This window comes from Zonotrichia albicollis, chromosome 2, assembly GCF_047830755.1.
Source record: "Zonotrichia albicollis isolate bZonAlb1 chromosome 2, bZonAlb1.hap1, whole genome shotgun sequence".
Taxonomy (NCBI): domain Eukaryota; kingdom Metazoa; phylum Chordata; class Aves; order Passeriformes; family Passerellidae; genus Zonotrichia; species Zonotrichia albicollis.
The window spans coordinates 57,053,672-57,080,847 of NC_133820.1; the positions used below are offsets into that span (position 1 = coordinate 57,053,672).

The window sequence follows — 27,176 nt, forward strand, 5'->3', positions numbered from 1 at the left end:
GGTGTTCAAATCACATCATGTAAAGTTAATTTTTCATTCTTCATGTTTTTTCTTTTTTTTATTGAGCTACATTAAGACAGCTGGCATTTGTAGCATAACTCCTTACTCAACAGCACAGACAACTTACTGCAGCTGTAATCTCCCCTGTGATTAGCATTTCCTTCCAGTTCTTTTCAGCTGTCACTGCCTCATACCATTTTTCTCAAGGTAATTAATACTTTCATATTCTTCTAAACTACTGCAACATAAACACAATCCACACTACTGCTTTTTCTTTAAACCCTACCACTTTCCTATTTTTTGTCATATATTGTAGGGCTCAAAAATATTTTCTTACTTTTTAAAAGGCTTTTTTAAAGTCCAACAGCAATCAGTTAAACCAAGGAGCAGTCATTTAATATATCATTTACTCTTATTATTCTTGTAGAACATACAAACTTTAATCCTTTTAGTTACACCCATTTCCCTTAACACTATTGTTTCTAAAAAGAAAATCTGCCTGGAGCGCAGTCTAGATGAAAAGGGCATCAGTACCTCAGTTACACATCAAAGCAGGCCAACATCAGCTCTGCTATGAAATACTGGACTGGCACCACCTTCTGTGCCAGAGGCTGAAGACAGTAACATCACAAAAGCTGTAACTTGTCTCCTCATGTAGGAAGAGGACTTGGAGCTCACAAGTAGATGTATTCACATTCTTATGTCTTTTCCAAGCTGAGGTATTGGTGGGCAACACCACCTCCAAGCTGTATGTGTTCTTTTGTGTCATTTCAAACAGCCCTTTTCCCTCAGGTCTCATAGGTCTGGCCTGTCTGCAAGCAGAGAGAAAACAGCTTAACTGAGAATGATCAGTTTGTCCTTCTCCTACCTTCAGCCAGGTGTGATGGATTTAGTTACTATTTTATTAGATAACAGCATTATTTGTTTGCCCAAGAGCACTACGAGACACAAGGAAAAAAAAACCATTCATGCATTAAGCACAAAACTAGTACTAACAAACTGAAAACTGAGTACAAAGCGTACCATTATGAGTTTTAACAAGTGACAACACGATTATATTCTCACCCTGATGGTCCTTGTCCAAGGTGCAGAGCAGCATTTTGCACATCATCACAATGTAACAGCTTCAGTTCTGAGGGTGGGCAGCCACCAGCAGCTTCCATTGAAACCTAATGCATTGAATGGAGACAAACATTTCCAGGAAGTAAGTACAATTCAGGCTGAGGAGTTACAAGAGACACTTCAATGATAACTTCATTGACAGTGTCCTTTTGTCATCAAAGTAGAGCACTTAAGACTCAAATGGCAACTAAGACCAACACAAGAGCAAATGTTTTCATGTTATTGCAGGGGTTCCATACTATTGTCTCCTTATCACAAACATTTCATACCTTCTTGGTGTTTCTCCTGGGCAGCTCTCAGAGCACTGACTCTTCGACACAAAGCAGCCAACTGACCTCAGGTCCCCTCTCAACCAGCCACCCCACTCCTTTATAGCACTCTTCCCACTGCTTACAGCTGTGGCCTATTAAATTCAGGCCTGTTCCTAGTCTTTGATAAGTGGCCCAGCTGCAACTCCTTGGGGGTAAGATTACTTTCTACACTACCTTTATTTTCTTATATTCTATCCCCCTACAGCAAACACAGTTGGATTAAGAGCTGAGCAATGCCAGCAATTTTTCAGACAGCCCTGCCCCCGCCGAGGCCGCTGGAGCTCCCTCTGTTCAGGAAGCCCAGGAGCAGGCAGCCTGGCACAATACTTAACACAAATTCATTGGGCCATTATACTTGGTCAGCCAGGTTCACACTGCAATCTGAAGCCTCCATACATGTGAGGAATGGGGGAAGAGGAAGAAAGGTTCTTATCACTTCATTGAGACAAGGAGTTGTTATTTAGCCAGTAAAAGGAACACTTGTATCTCCAAGGAACCTCGACCACCCTTTTTTTCCTTCACAGGAAGGAAACTGTAAGCTGACAGAAAAATTCTGAGATGCCTGGGAAACCTGCCAAACACTGAGGTTCCCAAATGGCTCTTGTGCACAGCAGCACTCTCATATGTAATGACAAACAAGACTGAATTCCAATGACTACATGGTCAAGACAAAATGTCCTCTGGATAAAAAAAAAAAAAAGACAAAAACATTTGAATCAAACTCTGAAAAAATTAGGCAGCCATTTTTTGTTTTATTTCTACTTTTCTGACAAAGAGCTTTAGCTGCTTGTCTTTTTTAGATTTTGTGAGTAAATGCTTGTAGGTTGCTTATTTCAGTAGTCTGGTTTATATTGCCAGTTGTTGTGTGATAATTCTTATACTGTGATTTTAGTACAACTAGAAAATAATGGGACTACTCAGTAAAGGGCAAAAGCAGAACCACAAAAAGGTGTGCAACAACTTTCCCATCTTGTCAGTGCCCTTCCCAGAACCAAGAACATGACAGGGTCCAGCTTAGAGAACACAAACTGGACAAGCCACATGTGCTGAGCTTGCTAGGGTGCTCCCATGAGTGCTGAAGGAGCTGGCTGCTGGTCTTGCAAGGCCACCCTGCATTGCTGACAAAGTGTGGCAACTGGGAGAGGTGTGCAAGGATCAGAGGAAAGCAAAAGTCACTCCAGTCTTCAAGAATGGCAGGAAAGAGAACCCAGGGAACTCGGGGACCTACAGGCCCTCGGAAGGTGATGGAACAACTACTCCAAAAAAACATTTCCAGACCAAGAAGGTAAGTTGGAGCAGTCAGCATGGATTTACAACAAGGTCATTTGCAAATTCTTAAGGATCCCAACTGGAGCGCCTCTCTGGTGACGTGACCAGTTCAGTGGATGTTATCTGCCTTGGGTTAGGAAATCTTTTGCCATAGTATCTCCAATTATCATTTTGATCCTGTCATGATACTGCCAGACTACTGATAGGCTCAGTGGACCATGAGGTGGACTAAAAACTGGCTGAAGAGACGGGCTTAGAAGGCTGTTGGTGACATGAAGTCCTCTTGGACTTGAGTGAATAGCAGAGTATCCCTGCACTGAGGCCAGTCCTTTTCAGGATGTTCATTTTTGCCCTGGTTGATGGGACAACATGTCCTCAGAAGTCTGCAGGTGACAAAGCTGAGAGGAGGTTCTGCTAAGGCCATAGTGTCATGCCACCATCCAGTTATCCCTTGAGAGGCTAGAGAAATGGGCTTGGAAATTCCATGGATCTCATGGAATTCAACAGAAGGAAATGCCAATGCCAAATCCTGCTCCTGGGGAGAAATAATCCCAGACACCAGGACAGGCTGGAGGCCAGCTGGCTGGAGTGCCCCTTTGCAGGTAAGGACATGGTGGCCCTGGTGAACACCAGGTCCAAGAACCACCCTGAGCAAAGAGTGCAGCCTGGCCACAAAGGCTTCCAAATGGCATCCTGCTTTACAAAGAAAGTTGCCTGCACATGGAGAGAGATGATCAGCTGGTCTGAACCCCTGCCATGGTCAGGGACACCTATTACATGTGATTACAAAACAGATAAATTGTTCTGGTCCTTTATATTCCCAGTTCTCTTATTTACTGTTAACACTACTACAGAGACAGCTCTGAGTCCTTTTGCCAAGCCAAACAAACACAGAAGAATTAACACAAGTTTCTCTTGCTTTACCACTAGAACTTGCAGAATCTTGGTCAAATCCCACTAGTGTTTAAATTTACTTCTACTTCATAAAAATAACTGGTATTTTGGAATTTTGGAGCTACCAGAACTATTGAACTTAGCCACACAGAACTCCGTTTAAAACCTTGCTATCTATCAGCACCATTGAAATACTGTCCAAAGTCAGGGCAGATGGCACTACACACCTGTGTGCACAAAAATCAAACTGTGCCCCATGCTCCCAGAGTGCATGGACACCACCTTCCAGACCAGAGCCCTCTGATTAATGCCAAAGACTGTTCAGAATCAGTAACTACTGTGTTGGTTGTACAAACAATCAGGAGTCTGAGTGCAATGTATCAGTAACATCCATGGCGTCATATTAATGTGGCACTGTGGGGTTTGGATGGCTGGCCAGAGCTTGAGCTGACTGCTAGAGGCTGTGTGCATATGCCTGAAGTCCTTTAAAAACATAACACATGGCAGGAATTAGGCCAGGAATTACATTATCTGAAATCAAGTATTACTTGAAGTGTAGAAGAACAACTACATCAAATCACAAGTCTGAACAAAAAGTGGGGGACTGATTTCAGTAACTGCTGGATAAAGCCATATACCTTAATACATACCTTATACTAAAACCTGGTTTAGGATTCTCTTTTGTCTGCATAAGATACCAGAAGGATTCTGCACAAGCCAGTCTTCATCTGCATTTTTAAGATTTTAATAGTAACCTAAAAAAATAAAGAGACAGTAAATAACTGACATTTCAAGCAAAAGGGAAAACACAGTAGCTTCTCTTTTCAGAAACTCATAATATATGGAGTAATAAACCATAATAAAACTTCCCATTACCAGAAAAAAATCAATTTATTCTCTACCCATTCTCACCACTTAGTTGTTTCTCCACAGATTTTATTTAAATTTTTACTACCTCAGCAGTTCAACAGCTGTTCCTAGATTTTCATATTTCTGCTTGGAGTAGATTAACTGCAGTTCTTATCCAAAGAGCCCCAAGTCATTTCCCTTTGGAGGTTTTCTAAAACATATGTATTTCATGTGACACTAGACAGTCTAGACATTCTAGGCCTGCCAAGGCACATGGCGAAAGTGGAATTTCATCCTTCTAATATTAGTGCCACTGAAATGATTAGGATCCCTGCACACAACACTGAGTCATTAGTGACACTTGAGAACTGGCAGCTCTCACTGCAGTCTCCTCTTTCTGCAGCATGTTGTTGTACAGACATTATTAACGGGGGGCAAGGTTATCTATCAAAATGATATACCTGAACTGAGCTGGAGTAAAAAACCATCTCACAACAGAACTGCATACAAGTATCATTCTTAAAATACAGTTTAATACTGCAAACATTAGAAATAGATGCAAAAGTTTAGGACTTCTGTAATTTTACAACTCCTGCAATCGATTGGTTTGTATTTGCAGCAAATGGTATCCACCTTGCACAGTGTCTTCTCAGAGTACACATGCAAATCAACTATCCAAAATGTTTAAAATTCAACAGCTCCATGCCCCAAGCCATTCAGGCTTCGAAACAGCTCTCACCTGTAGACACATTCCCTCCTCCCAGAATTAAAATCACCTCTTCTCCATAAGTGTCTCAGACTTAAAGTAAGATGTGAGCAGTGCAATGTTTGACAGACTTAGCATAATCCCTTACTCAGGCACAGAAATGTGTTTGCAGAGCCTGAGAGCCCCAAGGAAATGTCTACAGAGAAGACTGCCTGGAAAGGTCCTCATCACAACAGCACAAAGGGGTGAAGAACTCCCCATACTCCCAAGTAAAAACTTGTTAAATTGATTTTCCAACATCTTGAGGTCATGTTTTGATGATCATAAAACTTAGCACACTCTGCAAAGCATTTATTACAGACAGAATTCCTTTGGAAAGCCACACACAGGTTACACCTTTCAGGCTAGCTTCACTTTAGGAACAGTCCCAAAAACCAATTCAAGAAGTGACATATGTGCAAATTACAACATACAACCACAAACATTTACAATAAAGTTAACATTTACCTTATCAGACACAGCTGAAAACAGGCTGAGATGTGCAGCTCAGAATAAATACCATTTTAAAGTTGCCATGATTAATGTCTGAGCCCTATTAAATCAATTCTCCCATTTGGTTCCTTTTTATCTCCCCTCCCACACCATGGTGAAACTTGCTATCTATCAGATTTATGAAGTTCAGTTATCTATTCAGTACCAGACATTCAGCAAGATAGACACTTTCCTCCTAAAGCACAAATGAAAGAGCACAGCCCACTAACCCTTTCTAACTGTGTTGATTCTACAATCATTTAGCAAGTAAAATGCAGTAATAGCAGTAGTGATGAACTGCCAGTCATAGGGAGTTGGCTGGAACTGTCATCTGGAGAAGTGTTAGTGTCCTGAGACATCACCTCCACATGGTGCAATTAATGTAGCTATTGATAGGTATGTACCCATCTAACAGGACGGCTAAAATTACAAACTGCACAGTTTTCAGTCTGTATTTTATTATTAAAAAACCCTAATAATTACTTTCTCCCTTTGTTTTCCCCCCATCAAGAAAGCTAAAGCATCAAGGCCTAACACAGCCTCTCCAGTTTCTATAACTGACAGTGAATATTACTTTCTCTTTCTTGGCCACCCAGATTTACTGAAGAGAAAGCAGTGTGCCATATTCTTGGCAACCAGTAGATATTAGTGACAAAGCTGTAGCCAAATAATTATCATCCATTTTTGATTACAGGCTCTAAAGCCACCCAGTAAGACAGATGGGAGTGTTAAATTGTCTATAGTTTCTACTAGGAATGTGCCTCTGCACAATTTATTCAAAATTCTCCCTCTTCTAAGATCATTCCAACCTCTCTACCCTATATAAACTCTGTTTATGATTAGTAGTATTTACTTTGCTAGAGCTGAATGCATCCAAGCAGCCAGTGATGAAAAATGTGATTTCTAAGAGTGAGCTGGAACACAAGCGAAAGTTGTTTTCAAAGAGACTGAATTTTCATCCATATGATAAAGTTCTTCTTTAAATTAAAGCTCAAAGTGGGTGTGGTGGGTATGGTAAGCAAAATGAATCTGACCTAGTCTAAAAGGCTTACAACATGATAAACATGCCTGTTCTGGAGAGGAGAGAGGCATCACACACAAATGGAGTGATACTGTGCATATATTGTGCTGTTACAAAGGAAAATTGAAAACCAACTCCTAAGTGCAGCTATCTCAAGTAATGCAGGATATCTGCAGCACAGACCGGCTGTGTGGGACAAGCTCCAGGCTGCCGGCACCAACTCGGAGCAGGAACAGCTGTGACACTCCAACACCGAAGGACACTGCACATGTACCTTGCACACGGATGCACGGCAGCTTCACCAGATTGACTGACAGAACAGGTTTTGTGGTTTGCTTCAGGTTTTTTTTGTTTACATTTCTTTAGTTAATAGGCTTTTTGGTGGCTACTTTAAGTAAGAGTAATAAAACCCCCCTAAGTTTCCCCTTTATTTTAGGTCTACTTTAAAAATTACCTAGCAACACACAACAGCAGCACAGGTAAATTTTGACTTCCACTGAAGTGACCATATGGCATTTTGCACCAGCGGGCACAGGTATGATTTTGAGAGTAGCAGAACCACTATCCAGCACACAGAAAGAAGAACTCCAATGCCGAGGTGTTCTCAGGAAAACACACAATCCCTTGTGGCCACTTATTTGGGGTTTCCAAAGGGAACCCGAGATGATCCGCAGAGCTGTGTTCATGTTTGCATTTGTTCAGGCTTACCTATCAAAAGGTAACAGATAACAATGTTGGCTGCTGACATACTAACAGAAGATACATGCTAGACATTCTTAAATGGTCAGGCAATCTTATCCTCCCCATTCTTCTCTTAGTTTTAACTTTAGTCTGGCCAAACCTGCTCATCTTAATTATGAGTAGTCCCTGCTGAGGACAATAAAACCATCAGAGACTAAAAGCAATTGTTACCTGGCATCACTGCATAGGTGCCAGGGATTATAGGAGACAAACTACAACATATTTTTTCCAAATCTTGTGTTTGTCAAATTCTCTTAATAAGTGCATATTAAGTACTTGCAGAGAAGTAGAAGCAAGCAAGCATTTAAAGGGGAAAAAATACCAAATTAAAACTCAAAGGAAGAATTAAGTTCCTAGAAACAAAAGGGAAATACTATTTGAGCTAAGCCAACAAGGCATTCAATTTCCTTTGCAAGATCATTAAAAATATTTTATATCCATTTCACAACTTTAAAGTTACAAGGAGTAGGGTACCTGAAGTTAGCATCTTACACAGAATGAGGAATGTGAATGCAGTAATATTCCTCCTCTGGGATCAGATTTCAAAAAAGAACAAATGGTGGCAGTTACTAGTGGCCAGGCAATGAACACATGCCAGTGACAATCTGCGATCAAGGGACATTAGTTTCTGTTTTGCTTGGATTGCAGATCTTCATCATATAGAAATTAGATGATTTCTTCAGTATTTAGGGAATGATGAGCATGTCTGAAAGCATTTAAAAAGAAGAACAAAAGTTTTCATCTGTACAGCTTCAGCAAGGTCTGAATTCAAAGATACTAAAATTTGTAAGCACTTCATAAAATCAATAAAATTGCTCAATTGCAAGTCATTACATTCCTTGATGCAAGACAATAGCATCAAGTGGGTTTTTAATATATATATATATATATACACACATTATATTTTTTGCAAAATTTTATGCATTGTGAGACAGTAGTACAAGTCATTAGGACAATCCTGTGTGAAACAGCAACTAAATCCTGTATTTTTAAATACAGCCCCCTCCCCTCTATGACACTCCCATTTCAAGTTGAGGAACCTGCACCACCAGAATAGCTGGCTCATCACTGATTTTCATAATTACCCATTTTACAAATGTTGTCATTGAAGCAGCAAAAATATTTTTCAATGTTTAGATTTTTATTTTCAATGACTCTGTTCATGCTGAGCATCTTGGAAAAATGTCCAAATAATGGTGTTATTTTCTCCATTCAGAACTCATATGACAGGTTACAGAGATGTGAAGTTCTGAGCATTTTGTGATACTTTATCATGAACAGCTAAGAAGTACAAAACTGCTGAAGGAACAAGAGAATAACCTTTAACCCTCATCATCTCCTTCACCTAGAAATAATGATGTATAGACATGACTTCACAAAGAAAACTTAAGAAAGCTGACAGATGAAAAGCATCTAATAATGCTGCACTTGGCACTGAAAGCTAGAGTTAAAATTTCACAACATAGTTCTGCCAGGTTCTGTAAACTCTGAGGTCACCTATCACAGACGCAGATTTAGAAAAGTCTGCTGTAAACAAGATATCATTAAACCAGCACAGCTAGCACAGAGTTAAGTAGGATCTCAGTACAGGTCTATTGCTTTAACAGAAGTCAGGATACCATTGTGCTACACACAATGCAAACAGATATAAACTTATGCAAGGAGTTAAGAGAATCACTAAGATTTTAGGGATGTTTAATTAGGCATATTTCTATTAAGACTAATTTTTTATTTCAAAAATATTTAAAATTGTTTTAAAGTAGCAAAAATGTGCATATGCAAAGCCTAAGAGACAATTTTCTCATATCTTAGTTTTAAGACTACAGAAAACCAGCATAAGCTTTGTATTATAGAATAATTCTTATATTTAGTAGTGATGACCTCACTAGTTTGAGGATGTTTTCTATCTTCCAAAACCTAAGAGGGAATCTAGTTTCACATAAAACTTCTTATACTGTGCATAGTCCAATTTTCTCTAATTAAAAAAAAATCAACAGTATTCCTAAGGAATTGTGAAATTCACTAATACATAGCTTCTGTGTTTGCAATTCTGCTTTACAGAACTTCACACAATGCTCCCCATTCCCTCCTGTAAGGCTCCTTACCTGTCATTTTTGCAGCAGGTGCCAAGTTAGGCCAGTGTCCTAACCTCCTCTTCCAAAATATAATGACAGCAGAACTGTTTATCTTTGTGGGGCTAAAATCTCTGAAGCTGTAAGACTGTGCTGGGGGAAGGGCTGGGCAAGATGTGGTCACACAGTCTTTATTAACATCAACTCATTCACTCCAAGAGCTTTCATCTTTGACATGCTTCATTAGAAAATGTAAAATTTAACAATACTACCTAATACATTCAACTACATTGAAATGAAACCTAATAAGGAACAATTCAAACACCTAAGCATGTAATAGGGTTCAACTGTTAATTCATTTGCATAAAGTTTAATGAATTCAAAGTTTTGCTTAGATGACAGAATCATGGACTTGTTAATGTCAGAAGGGATCTCTAGAGATCATCTGGTCCAACTCCTTGGCTCAGGCAGGGTCACCTAGTGCCCAGGACCACATCCAGATGGCTTGAGGCATCTCCAAGAATGGAGACTCCACAACCTCTCTGGGCAGCCTGTGCCAGTGCTTGGTCACCCCTCACAGTACAAATGTTTCTGGATGCTCAGAAGTAATCCCCTGTGTTTCTGTGTGTACCCATTTCTTCTGGTCCTGTCAAAAGATCTGTGATTCTTTGTGCAATTAAGTAATTTCCCTCCTGTACTAACTCTACTGGGTGACAACTTCCATCACAGATTACTCTATAAGAAATGCAGAATATCAACTTCTGGCTTCCACCATAATAAAATCATAATTGGTAGAAAAAAGAAAAATCTTACATTAGATTTGAAATATAGGAAATGGAATCTGTATTTTAAGACAAAGACAACAAACAGCATTAATAAACTGCAGGGTATCCTGCAAATGTTCTACCCCCTATTGGTATACTGACATAGACTTACCTGTTCCTGAAAAAACTCCCAAAGCAATGTTGAATAAAGAAGCCATTTCTCTATTTGCTACTCTCTGTCTGGCAAGCTGAGACTCAAACTTGGCTCTTTGTCCCTTCCTTGCACAACTGGACATATTCCTGATGCTGCACTATCAGGATTTATTTCAGCTTTATAGTACCATAGAATGCTGTAAATTCTATGTACAGCATTCCTTACTTTAGTAGAAGTCACTATTACCTGCAAGATAAAAGCTATTCTTCCTACCCAAAGTGAAATAGCTTTCTAAGTTAATATCAAACATTTTTTAAAAGCTTTAAGCTCAGCCATCATACATAGAGCAAACTGAACACCTACTAACTTGTGGCAGAGGACTGAAAGGCACTATATTAGAAATAATTTCAAGTCTGAATATCAGATGAGGCATCTTAGTGAGTGTTAGGAATACTATCAACCATTCCACTGTATACCCCCCATAAAGTCGCTCCAGCTGGCTACCATTTTCTCCAACTGAGAGCAAAGTAAAGGCCTCAGTGATGACACTCCTCTGCACAGGACTAGGCCAAGACCACAGTGCGAGAAGTGAGGAATTCCCTTTTGATATCATCTTATATACAAAGGCAGTAACTTGGCATCATATTCAAAACTAAATATTTTTAATCAAAGAGACTGATTGCTGGTACTGTTTTTCATCATAGCTCATTCAGATTTCAAGATGCAAGCTTGCACTATAATTCTCACATTAAAAATACTAATTTACAAACAAGCTATCAAAATTATCTTGGGTGCCAAGTTTGTAAGTATCAACATATTAATGAGAAAATGGTTACACACACAGACAAAAACATAAAAGCTGTTACTTCAGTTACCTGTTTGTGACTTTTGATGTACACGAGTAAAAAACATCCATTCTAATACACTACAAACATTACTTGCAACATCTTGAAAAAGAAACTCCGCTTCAGCAAGCAGCAGCTTCTCCAAAAAAGTCTGCATTTCATACTGAAGTTCTGCATCCTGATGCATCCATTTCTTTGAAAGTTTAACAGAACATGTACTTGTTATCAGATTCTTTTGCACTACATTTTACAGACTACCTTCAAAGCAGTTTGCTCTCCTATTCTGCTCAATCTTGTTCTGGTCTTCTCATCTTATTTAACAACTTTTACACTTACTTTCATTCTGGACTCTACAAAATCTTGCATCTGATCAGCACCTGACTTGATGAGTATGCCCTGACAGGGTATATTTATGCATAAAGTTTGAAGGACTCTAGTTTACATCAAGTGTGAAAGCTAAAATAAATGCAGATGTCCAAACAGTTTAAAGATGAGCCTCAGAAAACGGAGGTAGAACAAAATCCAAGTAGCTTTATTACAAACTTAGGGAATAAGAACCATCCAAGAGATTAATTTTCCATAACACATCTGGAATTATTAAAGGAATTTGTCTCATTAACAGTACAAGTGTAACTAGTTTGTATTTTCTCTATTATTTTCTTAAGCCTCTACTCAAACTTGCTCAGATCAATACCTCACTGAGAACACAACTCTCATTAATGAAAAGTAATGTCTGGAAGTGCACTGTAATGACTGAACAGGTACAAACTAAGCTGACTGCAGCTGATAGGAGCACATGCTGATTTAAGCACTCCATGACGGCGCCACTCTCAATCCACAACTGTGGTGGCTGTCACTACCTGAGAGAATTTGCTAGGCAGAAAAATGACTTTGAAAAGCATCTGAGTGGCCATAAATAAACTTCATTAACTGAGGCACATGAAGCAACTGCTGAAACAACCAAAGGCACTACTGTATTCCAAGTTCTGGGAAGGCTGTGACAATCCTGCAGCTGTACATATACCAACTCATTACCTAAGATGCTGACTCTTCAGCTATTCAAATTTATCACTGTGGCAAGATAACTAGGTTCTTCATAAATTTAAATCCTGATAATCCTATTCTTGGTATGTCACAATCAAGGCAAAGATGACATTTTCCTGCCGTAAGAGCAGGACTAGATTTGGCAGCACGTGTTTCTAAGCAGAAGCCTTCTGAACTTAAGACAGAAGTCCTCTACTGGAAGCACTGGTACTTAAGTTACACATATTTGAACTTCAGTCCTTTCCCAGGAAATTTTGTCCTGTATATTTAGCCTTTTCCTGCATGTCATTAATTTCACCTCTGTTTCTTTAAGGTTGTGTAGTCAAAAAGTAAAGATACGAGAACATACACCTAACTCCTCAACAACATTACTCTTCTTACCTTAATAAAACACAGGCTTTCACAATTACTTTTTCCATTAAAGCATGTATTTTATTTGAATGTTTACACTGAATTAGTTTTGTTTATAGCAGAACTCTGAAACAACACTTAAGAATTTTAGATAAAGTTTATAAGAGTTGTATTTGGGGTCTTTAATTCTACGGCAGTTCCTAAATTATTAAAAGCTGCAAAGTGAAAGATGAGATAAAGCCACGTTTTCCTGCTCTTCCACAACAGCATCTCCCCCATCCATAAATGCAAGAAGAGCACTTACCTAATTATACTTTTCTGTATTAGTATTTGCACACATCGTTGAGTTCAGAAAGAGTAACTATCTATTAAGTTCTCATGTACTCTGTCACTTCATTATTGCGTAATTACACAAAAGAGAAACAATGAAATGAAATTAATCCAGAACAAAATTTTTTGCCCCCCTTAGAAAGAGACATAAATCCTTTTTAAAGGCACAATGGGTTAAGAAAACATACATGATATATACTAACAAAACGCATATGAAGAGCTATGCAACAACTTGTCAAATCATAGACAGAACTGGTTTCTACTGTGCATCTGACATCTTTCCCTTGCTTTAAACCATTTCCATTGAGTTTAGTGTTAGAACCCCCAAATAAAGTTTCATACAGCTCATATCTTCCACATTATCAGGAAAACATAAAGCCTTTTAAACAAAAGAAAACCTAGAGTACAGAAAAGAAAGCTAAATCCTAAAAGGAATGGATTAGGATAACCAGAGCAGGCCTGTGACAAGCATCAAATATCAATAATTTGGCCCAATTCTACAGTCAGTATGTCACCTTACATCCTCACATCACTTCTAAAGCTTGGCAGAAGCTTGCACAATTTTTCAATATAATTGTAGTGTAAGGTTAGAGTTAAGACACCATGTCCTCAGTGTCAAACCAGTAAATGATTTAGAGCTCAAGTAAGACCTCTAGTGAAATTGCCTTCCCACATTCTTGAAAGACACATCATTTGGCTTCCTTCACACTGGACAGTTTTAAATATACAAGACAGTTAAAAAAAACCAGTAGATTTTTAAGCAATCATATAGAAAAGATTCTACAATATCAGTTTTCCCACACAAGACCTCAAAACCAAGCAACCTACGATAATCAATCCTTTACTCTCCTCCATATATCTAGATGTAAACTTTCAAACCTGTGAGTATTTTGTTATTATCACAGCAATAAAGCAGAAATGCAAATTCAGCATCAAGGTTCTGAGCACTGAGTTTTAAGACATTGTTATGCTCAACATATATCAGCTTTTATCCAACCACGCTTAAAGGCACAACAACATATCACCAGTAACTACCAACACTTGAATTACCCTATTTCTGATATTTATACTACATGCCATAATCTCCAGTAAAGTAAATGTGCCTTAACTAACCAATTTTGATTTTTACAATGTAGCAATGAACTTACAACTGGATGAAATATGATAAAATATATTTCTTTTTAAATCTTTGTAACAAATGGGCCCAATGTAAAGAGTAAAAAAATGCATGCCCAGGAACACAACGCAACTGAAAACAAGAGTATGATTTCACCACAAATCTGTGCTTCCTCCACCCCCACTGCACTTCCAGAGGACTGGCTAATTCAGTATTTTAAAATTATGAAACTCAAACTATTTTTCCTTACGTTTAATACAATTTCAGGGGTTAAGAGCACTTTTCAGAGCAAACATTGAGACATTTACGTTTAATTTACTGTCTTGTAAACACAGTTAGGATTAAAATCAGACAGAAATTAAAAGTTTTGTTTGCAGCCTTGAATAATGATCCTTAAGTGTGCTGTAAGAAGGGAAAAGTCTAGAACAGTCATGCAGAAAGTATACCAAGTGATTTTATTCTCCTGAGTCCGCTGTCATTTTAGAAACAATAAGAAGCGTCCAGAACTTCCATTTACTTTCCCAATAACCACTTTTTCATTACTTGTTGCTTTTTCCCCACATAAAGTAGAAAAAGTGTATTTTGCTCAGAACATCCAGAGTAAACACAAGACAAAAAACAAGCTTACCAATGAAAAACCCTCCTAAACAAGTTACATAATACTAAACAAATGCTCTCGTACCCCCCACCAACAGACAGTTGTATTAATCAGTGTGAATAATATATGAAACTACACAAGTGTGATGCAAGAAAAATGTCAAACATGCTTTAAGTAGTATTACAAAAACGACACAAAGTATAACATGGTAATAATAAACTGACACATAGCCTAAAATAATGTCATAAGTAAAGCCATCCCTGCTGCCAAGTTGACAATTTTCACCTTTAAACCAGCAATTCAACAGATGACAATTCTTCCATACATTTTCTTTTAAAACTCTTGAACATTCAGTTTTTGAATTGCAGTAAATGCACTGCTCACACACTAAGGCAAAAACTTTATTTGTACGATTTGGCACAGCTCTGGTTCCGAAAATGTCACATGTGGAACTGGAACTGCTATAATGCTAAGTTCTAGAAACACAATGTTCCACACTGAAACAAAACTGAAGCTTAACTACTGTTTCATTATTACAGGTGTGTCTTCTGGGAAAAGCTTTTTATTTGAAGTTGATTAAAACTGCAGCTCCGGCTTACCTTGCACATGCTCTCTCCCTTAAAAGCAGAACATGATATATGGAACAACACAAGGCTATCATGTCAAAGAATGAAGAATGTTAGCATTTTAAAAGACTGGTTTTCCCATCTTTGTAATGGCAGTTTTTATATTTTCTTCCAAGAAAAATACATGTGAATAGTCTTGCTTCTTTTTAAAGCAACTGTGTATATCATCTCTCCTGGAGAAATCACGAAGAATACTATTTTCCATTTTTTTACTGGCTTGCAAGTAACCTTCTTGGTAACTGCAGAAAGTGAACAGACAGGTCAAGCTCACATAAAATTTGGCTCAACATTTTAGTAGAATTTTTTTTTTCCACTGCTTGAAATACTCGCCCTCTTGGCCCAACTATCACCAAGAATGTAAACCATAACCATGTTATTCAGATATGTAAAGCCCTCAACACGCTTCTTACCCACTTGTTCTAGGCTATGTACTTCTTCCAAACTCACTTAATGAGAACATTTATTGAACTGTATTCTCTGTCTGCAGCACAAATTACCCTATGTATGCACAGGTAAGAAGAGTCCTGCTCTACTGCCCCTTCTTGCTCTTCTTTCCTTCCACACTGAAATAAGCAGAATCAGTAATTCTCACAATCTCCCTTACCTGCCTTTACCTGTGTCTCCTGCCTAGGGACACAGAGGGAGCAGGACCAAGCAGCAAGCAGGGCAAAAGGCTATTCATATCTGCAGCAAGGCATGTACTGGATTATTTTAAATATGCACACAAATATTTCAAATTTCCATTAGCATACAAATATTTAAAACATTTGTAAGCAGCCTGGAAGACCACTTCAGTTAGCAGTTGAAAGACTGCATTCTACAGTACTGCAATAGCTGGTTTATGCAGTGTTTTTTCATGCAATTTTACACTCTATAAAAATATTGAAAACTTAGTAACAATAAATAAATTTTGTAGAATAAATCCTTTTATAACAAATAATGAACAGTAATGGAATTATTTTTTTAAAAAATCAACACTTTAAAATGACCAGAACATCAAGAGCTAACAGATGCAAAAAATTACAGTAAATCCTTTTGTTTTTTACATATTTTTAGATTTATTTTCTCTTCTACCTTGCTTAAGTATACATATTTATTTCAAGTGGGAAAACACATTTTGCTTGGGATTGGGCTGTATACTGAGGTATTCAGGGTTTGGGGATTCTTTGGGAGAGGTGTTTTGTTGGGGATTTTTTTCCTTTCTTTCCTTCTTTAACTGATAATAAAATTAATTTCCCTGTCACACACAAAAAATTTGATTACAGTGAATTAAGGCCAAAAATTAATGAAAATACCTTAATCTCATCCCATTAGTACTAATAGATAGGTACTATTTCATTTTCCTTTACCATGGTCTTCTGTTTGTTGCTTCTCTGACTATGATGCACTCAGGTTTAAGACTGGATTCTCACTAGTTTGATGAGAGGCTAACAACCTTAAAATCAGCTGTTACATACTTACATGGTGTGTGTACGCTGTACACGGATGCTGTATTCAGCCACAAAATGAAGACCTACACGTCAACTTCATAAAAGCAACACAAAGAGATATATCCAACTGCAGTGATCCCACCATACAACCCAAGAATTTCAAAATATTTTTAAAACATTAATTTGTTTCAGTTTTTCTGCTATTCTTTGGCCATCGGCACAAAACTAAATTCAGTTCCAAAAATCCAAGACATGAATGTAACTGGTATTTCCACCTCTTCTATTAAAAATTAGTTGCATTGTGGTTTTCATGTAGAACAAGACTTAAAGTAATTTCTGTGAATCTGTTGCAGATATAAAATTAAACCACACTCTTCTCACTTTTATTATGTTACTTTATTCCCTCTCTCCCGTTTTTTTGTTCAATTTACATACAGGACCCTCCACACTTATTCCTGTTCAAGGATCTACGCAGTTTTTACTTAAAGTCAAGAACAGCATCTTTATTCTCACTGCAATTCTTTCAAGTCAAGCACTTAACATCCCACATACAGTCAGCATGTAAATTCAATCAAATGATACAGCTATGCTTTACTCTACAGAAACTGAGACATAAAAGCACACTAGTAACTCTAGGAACAATGGAAGCTCTAGACAAATCATTTACCCAAACAAATGGAAAAACCTTATCCACATGTGTATGCAGTAACACACTCCAGTTCCTTCTGAATCTCATACCTCTTATTATGAGCATTTTATTCTCCACCCAAGGGACCACATACAAATCACTTGAGTTTTTACCCACATTTACAAAGTTACTTTTTTGCTTTCAATGTGATTAGTGTGTACAATAATCTTGACATTAGAGCAGAGGGGTTTTTAAATAGTTTTACCTGTAAGTATGTTGTGCTTATCTCTGAATGGTTTTCCAAATAGCTCCTTCAATTAGGAAAAAAAGGGCCGCTGTTCCAAACAGAAGAAACTTCCCACACTGCTTTTAAGAGTCAGGCTGAGGTCATTAATAAGGATGGCCTCCAAATTTCAATTATATTAACTTTCAGAATATCTTAAGGAAGTTCAAGATGGAAAAGACCTATTAAAATCTATCCCACTGAAAATTAACACAATGAGGGTTTGTTTCCATCCATTTAAAATCATTAAAAAATAGTTTTCATTAAAATTTCATGTTCAGTTTATTTATTCTACAAGTAATATTTTAGACAATTTTGTAACTAGCTTCAGTATTTCATGGATTACCATGAAAACACACCTGAAATGCCTACAGCTACGATTTTAAAAATACTTTATGGGAAAGCACATGAACCACCAACAAAACACACTAGACTGGTGAGATAGCTAAAACTACTTTACAGTATATCTGGAAAGGTAACAAAAGGTAACATAAAAACAATCAAATGGGAAAACAATTTTATCTGACATTCGGTGTTCAAAGGTTTTAGTAAATTCTCTTATTATTACTAAGTTCTTACATTTCAGTAAGTGAATTTTTAAGAAAGCAAATGCCTTCAGGTTACTACTGTTTAACATTTGCCACCAAACTAGCACTGAATATCCAATAATCTAAAGCATTGGATTTGCATTTCTCATAGGTCACACTCACTCCCTCCTTTCCACTGATGAGTCAGGAAAGTTTGGTCCCTCATGCTAGGAGTGAGCTAACAGCCCATGGAAAGCACCAAACTCCAAGATGAGCATCTTATTAACAGCACAGTGTCATATTAATAATTTGAGGGCTCCTGAGAAGACAATTAGATTGCATTGGAAGTATGTACTCTCTGAAGTGCCCCACTCCTGGCCACAAGCACAAGCTAAGAAAAGATGTTGCGTGCAGTCTCTAAAATGACCCATGGATATGCAACATTTCAAGTCTCAGGAATGGGATTTAGAACCCCATTCACATCTGTGGTCCAACATTAACTGACTCTAGTTGCTACCCTGCATTCTGTGCCAATTCAGTGGTTCAATAACGCTGTAGTTTCACTTAGGAAGGGAAAAATCATGATCCAACTTCTTTTAAAAAATAGATAAAATTAGGAAGTCCCAAAAAATTTGTTTCTGCAACATACTAAAGTAAAATGAACTTCAGGCCACCAGAGCACACCAGATAATTGCTGAACATCTCACCTCCAATCATATTTTCCCCCTTCAAAAAGGCCTACAGGATTTTGGTTTTCATTTGAGAATCTGCCTTTAGATTGGTTATTTCAGCATTTTTGAGCCAAGTTATCTCAAGGGAGATTGTAACTGTTTAGCAAGACATAGTTCATAAATGTCACTGTGTTTGTAGTACCTTACAAAGTATTTGTGATGACAAATTATCCTAGATCTGAAATCAAGAGAGGAAAAGAGAGAAATGAATTTGGTGAATATGGCGGCATACTTTATATCAGAATGCTCCTCAATAAATGCACACTATAAAATCCTACTGGCCTATGTTTAAAATTTAATTATTTAGTTCATACTGTCTTCTTGCCATCTATTTTGATTTTTATTTTAGTAAGAATCTCCCACTTATGTCTTTATTTACAACTGCATAAAAAACCCATGGACAACAAATAAAAGAACTGCATGTCAGGAATTTTCTTTCCAGGTAATCCACAGTAGTTTGTGATTTTCTTAGGAAATTAATACAGTTAAGTATATTAGGATCACCAGAAAGTTACCCAAGATATCAATGTGCTTTATCTAATGAGCACATTGGTCAGGACAGTGTATAACTTAAATGGAATAGTAAAGCTTTGTTACCTTTAAGTACCAAAATTGTGTCTCACTGGAAAATTTGGTAGTTTAGCAATATGAAACTTCAGGAATAATGTAAAAGCTCAGTAAGTACATTATAAAAGTAAGTGCTCTGTAGTTGGCAGATTCACATATATTCCAAGCCTACTTGTTTTAGCATAGCATATAGCAGAGCGTCAGGACTTCACTGTACTTTCCAGTCAAACAATGCAAAGGTAGTTAAGAACTTGAGTACCTGGGTACACAGAAAAAATGATAAACTGCTCCACCAGACGAGGATCAAGAAAAATTAATCACTTTAGGAGAAGGGCAGAACCTTCACACAAAAATACTGGTTGGCCTCATCTACACATTTTAAAGAAACAATTTGTGACCATTCCTTTTTCAATAAAATTACATGTTTATTTTATAGCTAGGATCAGCTTCTATCACATTGGGCAAAACGAGAAGCATTGCCTTTAGAGTTAAGCCAAGCAGCCTAAAGAAAACTTTTAAGAGCTTAACATAGCAGCATGTCATCAGCTACAAAAGGCATTCTTCATTAACTCCTTACAATCTGCCCAGAAATATATTTCAGTATTGATTTGTTAGGACTTGGTTCACAGACATTTAAAAATAGATTAAATTATTTTCTGCAGTAAGGACAGCTGACAAATCCACTGCTACCATGCAGCAGAGCCATCCAAGTCAGAGGTTTACAAGAGGGGCAAGTCACAACCGTGGAATGACAATCACTAATGTTAAATAAAATCTAAAATAACTTTCAAATACATGCAAATCTCTAGTTGCTACCAAAACCACAGTGCAACAAACATGCACTTAAAATAGCATGAAGCTGGCACAGAAAGTATTAACAACTTCTGAAGATTCAGTGTACTTAATGTTCTTCTGAAACATACTCAGATATTATAAGAAGAAGGGTTTACATAGCTAAACAAATATACAGGAGTCAGCTAAAAGCCTGAATAACACAGCCTTTTCCTTTGAAGAAAATGAACCAACCTTTTGAATGCAGTTTAATTTGTACTTAACACATGTTCCCTGTACAGCTTTACAGTTGAGAACTACCAATTCACCAATACTTCCTTAATCCTCTAAAAAAGGTCATGCACAAGGGCAGGAAATATTAGAAAAAAGTCATCTCATATTTAGACACCTTACTAGATACCAATGTAAACTGCATTTTCAACTGCATAAAGGACACTAGAGCAGAGAGTTTAACTAGTTACCACACACAAGCCCTAGTTTATAGCAGTGAAAAAACAGTAATTTTCCCAAATCTTGATGTTTAGGACCTTTTAGTGTGTAAAGGAAAACCATTTGCAGTTTAGTTGAGGTTTACTTTGAGAATGAGTACTATAATGTGATACATATACCAAGGAGAAAGAGTATTCCAGAATAAAGGTAACTCAGTATTGCATTACAAAGTGTGGCATGTGTTAAGTCAAGCAAAAAATGGCAACATTAAAGACAATATAAAGGAAAATGCTTTGCAGGTACAGATGTCACAAGTGAGGACCTATATACTTAGTTGCACTACAGTAACTCCTGAATTGTATGAAAACAGTATCTTAAGCCATATACACGGGCAATTCAAGTAACAGTGTATTTCCAAAATGTCAGCAACATTGCAATTTTCTTGTTAACCATTTGCTCAAAATCCAATCCACCAAGCCAATCACTGTCACATTAACAAGTAACACACAAGCCCTCTCTGCTGCTTGCATCCCATGCTGAGGTATGTATATACCATCTGGATGTTATTAGGGCACCAGGTTATTTCAAATCAGTTTTTAACCAAAACAGCATCACAATTCATGCAGATCAAATTTAGTTGTGTCTACCTCTGAAAATGCACGTGAACTGATAAAAAAAGATCACTTCTATTTTACAACTATTTTGCCCAGGAAAAAGAGTAATAGTAACCAAACAATATCCCTACTTAATTGCCATTACAGGAATAGAACCAATAGGTCTTTTCCATCATCTTCCAACACTGACAAAACAAAATCATAAGCTTCCTAATAGCTTTACTACCAGTTTTATCTTAAAACTTAAGCAGCAAACCTACCCTGAGTTATGCCGTAAATGGGGTTTTCCAAATTCCTTGTTCTGTAAAACATTTCTGAAGAACAGTCATGTGCAATCCTTCCAAATGCGTATTACTCAACCATAAGTGAACACTTATTTTCACTGGAAAACATGTATTTGCTTCCTAATTAAACAGTTACTCACTCATAACAGACACGTTTTTATTCAAACCAACCACTAGGAAAAATGCATACTTATTAATAATGATGTGCAAACACAGAGGAAAGCTTCTGACCACCGTGCAGAAATGTAACCTTCCTTGCAATGGGAGTTACTTTAACCATCAGCAGAACACACACATGTCACAACCAATTTTCTCCTCTATAAATATGGTTTAGGTAAATTCACTCATACTGTTATGAATAAAGCATACATAGAGATTGCTTTCCAAATTTGTTTTTTTCCCTCCCCAAGTTAAATTTTCCAGTAATTTATCTGACAGATAACCTCTGTTGATAAGCCTACTGTGACTAAGTTTGCGATGGTGGATTGAGATGCAAGGACACACCGTCGTTGAGAACACTTTGTATAAAATTTTATGCTCTTTGAAAGTCAAAACAAAAGCAGTTGTGTTTTAAGTTTTCCATAGTATGTACTGCACCATGCAGTTCAGCTAAACACTATTAAGAATAGAACTTTCTTGACACATAGTAGAAACTACATAAAAATTAAAATGATGCCACTTATAATAAAGCATAAAATTATTCTTACTCAGTATTAGTAACAACATTCCCAAAATCCTTTCCAGTGATTTTTGTTTTATTGTAATCAGATAACCGCACGTTTTACAGCATAGTCACACATTGCATTTTGCTAGAGTCACAAATACATTGCCTTACATAATGATCCGCATCGTTTCTGCTCTATACTACAAAGCCTATGACTGAATACAAAAAAAGTTTTACAAAAGAAACTGTTTTAAAGACTACAGTAACAATAGAACCGTTTCCAGATAACAGCTAAAATAATAAAGGCATATCACTGTATAATTTTACTGGAATTTCTAAAACAGTAAGGAATGAATTAAGGTTTAGTATCTGCGACGCTTGTTAGGTCCTTCAAAGTTGCCCCCTGGGTTTCCTCTACCAAAGCCACCAGGTCCACCACTCACGGCACCTACACCACTCATTGGCGGCTGAGGAGTTTCAGAGCCCGTTCTACTAACCAGAGGTGAACCCATCTGGGATGGGCCTCCTTGAGGGAATCTCTCATTATGCTAGCACAAGTCCATTTGGAACATGGCAAATGTGAGTTACAACAAAAATCACAAGTGATGTTGTCATGGAGTTCAGCAGATAGTCCAGCAGAATCAGGATCACACATAGAAGGAAGAAAGGAGCAATTCAATTAGTTATTATGGAAAAAGAGCTGGAAATTAAAGAGTGCTAATGTTATGCTCCAACTTTGTAAAGTAAATTTAAAATTAAAAAACAATACTTAAGACCAACTCTGGTGCTGAATGTAACTTCATCCTTACAGGCACATCTGAAGCAATACATATTCTCTATGTAACAGAGGAGACAGGAAACAGTTTTATATCTGAGCCCTACTGTGCCTTACATGGCAACTACAAAGCTTCTCCCTTAAATAAATTAGACAGAGAAACATTGTCAAACTAGGAGGGGAGGAAATCAGCTTTTGTATTTCTAGACACTGCATTTATTCTTTTTATAGCCTTAAGACTTCTATACCCACATACTTATGGATATTTCAAGTTCATGCTACCTGGAGTTAGCCTTTTGCATGGCACTTGAGAGATCTTGTTAAAGCTTTTAAAATTTCTAAAATTCTGTCCAAACAAAACTACATTAGTGACAAAATGCATCATTTTGGACTATTCCTAGTTTATTAAAAAACTCTTATGTAACTAAGGTTCATTCTGAAATATCAGTGTGAGATAAAAATCCAACTAATATTCCATATTTACTTTCCTTGGCTCTATGATTAATATTAATAAGGGTATATATCCTTACATAGATTTATTTGCTTAATTTCTAAGTAAAAAAAAAAAATCCATCTGAGCAAATACAGTTCAGTATATAAGTATTTAAAAATAGAACCCCACATGGAGAATTTTAAACTCAACATAAACTGTTAAAAGCATAGATACATGGTACAATCAGATGTGGAAATAATTCATCATTCACCAGTTAAGGACAGTTATGCTTTCAGAATAAATTCCTTCTGTACAGAGATTACATCAACTCCCCAGGTATTCAGAGTTCAATGAGAACATTAAGACCAGCACTTTATTTACATGCCTGAATCAGGAAAGAATTCCTCTGAAAGCCTAACTCCAGTGACAGTAGTAGAGCTCAGGAGCTCTGGAATCTGCTAATTTATATATATATATATATATATATATATATATATACATATATATATATATGCATACATAACTAAAACCCCAGCATTTTATCCACAGAGATGAAAGTACATGCAACCCAGATCATGGTTGTATATATGTGCCTTATTTCAAGTGTAACATGGTGTATGAGAATGGTTACTTCCCAGAGCTGCATAAAGAACTATAACTGAGCTAAAGCACCTTTAAATCTGTAGCACTGGGTAAAAACGGTTTTAAAATTATCTTAATGCATGCCAGCTTGTTAGCAATAGATATGAAATTCAACAAGTAAGTTATTACATACCCCTGATCCCTTTTACCATTTGACTTTTGGACAAAAAGTCAAGTCCTCCTTCCAATAAGGACCCCTCTTCCCAGCCAACCAGAAAACTGCTGTAATTAACTACCTACATTAGTAAGTGGGGGAAGCTACTTTTAAAATGTTATGTGCAAAGACTATCCAGGTTTCAAAAGACTGCAGTGAAACAAAAAGGGAGAATGCTACAACTTTCCCTTCAAGGCTTCAGAAAAATATCCAATCACAAACATGAAATTTGTAATTTATAAAGCATATTATTCGTTTCCCTCAGTGGCAAACAACTGTTACAGTGTTTTAGTAGATAGCCCTAAAAGGATCTTTAAGTGTCTTTCTAACAACAGCAATAATACAATAAGGCTATGCCTTTCTGTAGGGGCCTGACCTCTCAAGTTAAAAATTTTCCAAGACCAAAATGAAGAAAACACTAAAATCTAATTTATCCTTCAGAAGCATGCATAAGAAAATGAAAGGAAAAAAGTTTTTTTTAAACATGCATTTTGAAGTGTCAGTTTGTTTCCTACATTTCCATACCTGGAATGACTTTTTGTAGAAAAACAACAGTTTAAGTTAGGTACTGTGATTTGTAATACCACGTTCTTTTCCATACACCTCTTTTTCAGTGTCTATATAATCACAAGAGACGGTTCTCAAGGTGACCAGTAACACAGTGGTGTCCAGCAAAAGGATTTCCAAATTCAGTATTTTGTGAATAGCATGCTCTCCATTTTGTGAGTAATGGCACAACTGATAAAATGAGCTGGCTCATATGATGTGAAATAAGACCCTTGCCTTTTTATCGGATAAAGACCAGACCCACAATGTATTTTGTGCAAAATCAAAATCTCATTTTCTTCTATGGAACAAAGGATTTTGTTCTAACTTCCTTATACAGATTGCTCAATGACAGACAGATACTATTGAGAAGGTATATTTAAAAAAAAACACAGCTACAAAATGCTTCTGTGTTCCAACAAAATTGTAACAGACTGTTAATACTATGTATTCCATTACATCACACCACCACCAATATCGTATCAGAACAGTACTGAAAAATATGTTAAAGTCAGATTTCCAATTATATAGTTGTTTCTCTACATAAGACATTACAGCTAGGAAAAGTGACTGGCTATGAGAATAAAGCAAGAATGGCTAGTGTTTTAACTGCATCCAATGGCCTATCTGCTCTTGATTATAAATCCCAGACACATAGAAGACATTCCCTATTACCAGAGGCAATTGGGCAATATTATTTTTCCTGTATTGATATAAGAATTATCAACAGCTGTTGGCTACCAATTTTCTAACTGGCACAATTACTGTCAATCTCATGCGTTTAACAGTGTTAGAAAAGAAATACAAAGAACACTAAAGTCTCTTTAAAAAATTAAATAGTTTACACAAAGATATCTTCACACTTTGCACCTTCCAACATTTAACTGTTCATCAAAAATACCAACAGGCTAATTCACAGAATTTAGTTTTACTAAAGAAAAGAACAGCAAAAGTCCAAGCTTAGAGATTTTTGTTCCCTAAAGGAAGTAGGATTTTCAAAGTAATATATAAAAAAAATTTCTCTTTCTGGTTGTAAATTATTTGCATGAAAAGTTTTTATCAATTACTTTTAACAGATCCAAAACGTGTAACAAATTCTTAACTCAGCGTGAAAATACCTTTGGTAAGAAAAATGGGCCATGAGACATGACAGCTATTCAAAGGAATTAAATTTGTGATACATTACCACTGTTCCATTATCTGGCATCATTGGTGTTCCCATATTTGCAGCTCCTTCTGGTCCCATGGAAGGACCAGGACCCATTGCAGGGCCAGGTAAAGTTCCTCTGTTGTTCATATTCATACCCATCATTGGAGGAGGGCCTTGGTTACCAGCAGGTGCTGGGCTAAACGCATCTATGCAAAACAATCTATACTTAGAGCTGTCCTATCTTAATTTTACAAAAACAAACAAACAATTTACAATATTTATAAAGCCAAATGTACAAGACTTCAAATACTTGGAAAAAAATATTCTTTGAGACTGTACATTTATCTCAATCATCTGCTTTTAAACAGATTTTAAATAATCTCTATTATTCTGCATTACATAATTTGCCTCATGTATTTGAAAATCCCAACCTTTACAGCTAAATATAGCTGTGTAGTTTCTGTGCAGGAATCAAAATGTTCATATTGCATCTACATGGAGTATCCACACCATAAATTTGCAAAAATCTCAAGTGATTTTACAGATATTGGCAGCTATAAGGCAACTTGGCTCTTTAGGGATCTTAACAGATGAAATGTACATTTGCAAGAAGTCTTCCACCAGTAGTATGTTAATTGATACAGTGTAGAGTAGATAAGACTAAAGGTCTAACAGCAATAACAGAGATGGTACTCAACTTCACAATAAATTTGCAATATAGAATAAATAACATCTTGCATTTAGTTGCAATTTCTTACGATCTAAGTACCAGAAACAACCAGTTTGTTAGAACTTGAAAAAACAGAACAATCTCCTCCCAAAGTCTGAATCAAAGAGGTAGAAGGAAATCTTGAAAACATATTCTGAGGAGATCATTTAGCTGTAATATTACACTAAGAAGCATCACTCTGCCAGTAGTCACTAACCTAGTGAACACATAGGTAAAAATGCCTTAATTGTATTTTCATGTGTTGCTATGAGAAAACACTCTACCTACCTAACACCTTACTATTATGAAATATCAACTTCAAGGCTGGTGTTGATGCATTCCTCCCATTCCCCACAAAAATCCATCCTCTTCAGCCCAAAGTGTGCATCCAAAATTTGGTAATGGAAGAAAGCATACCTTTGGCATTTAGTGTACACTTTAAGTATACATTTTCATAATATAAAGAAATCTGA

General features: G+C 36.8%; 1 protein-coding gene across 7 annotated transcripts in view; it reads right to left on the bottom strand.

The window, feature by feature from the left end:
* The window catches only part of PSPC1 (paraspeckle component 1), a 62,570-nt gene that overhangs the window by 4,196 nt on the left and 31,198 nt on the right, over nucleotides 1-27,176 (bottom strand). The window contains exons 8-11 of one of the 7 annotated variants that reach the window (XR_003379150.2): nucleotides 26,031-26,200; nucleotides 4,247-4,351; nucleotides 1,066-1,169; nucleotides 535-808 (exon numbers count right to left, since the gene is read on the bottom strand). Coding sequence is in view for 2 of the 7 variants with exons in the window: in XM_005482542.3 (XP_005482599.1) it covers nucleotides 22,657-22,842; nucleotides 26,031-26,200 (356 nt within the window). In the remaining 5 variants the exon portion in view is untranslated. Of the gene's footprint in view, nucleotides 1-534; nucleotides 813-1,065; nucleotides 1,170-4,246; nucleotides 4,352-7,005; nucleotides 8,151-19,569; nucleotides 22,843-26,030; nucleotides 26,201-27,176 lie in introns of those variants that run through there. The other 6 variants (XR_003379149.2, XR_012579003.1, XR_012579004.1 and 3 more) reach the window with 6 other exon arrangements.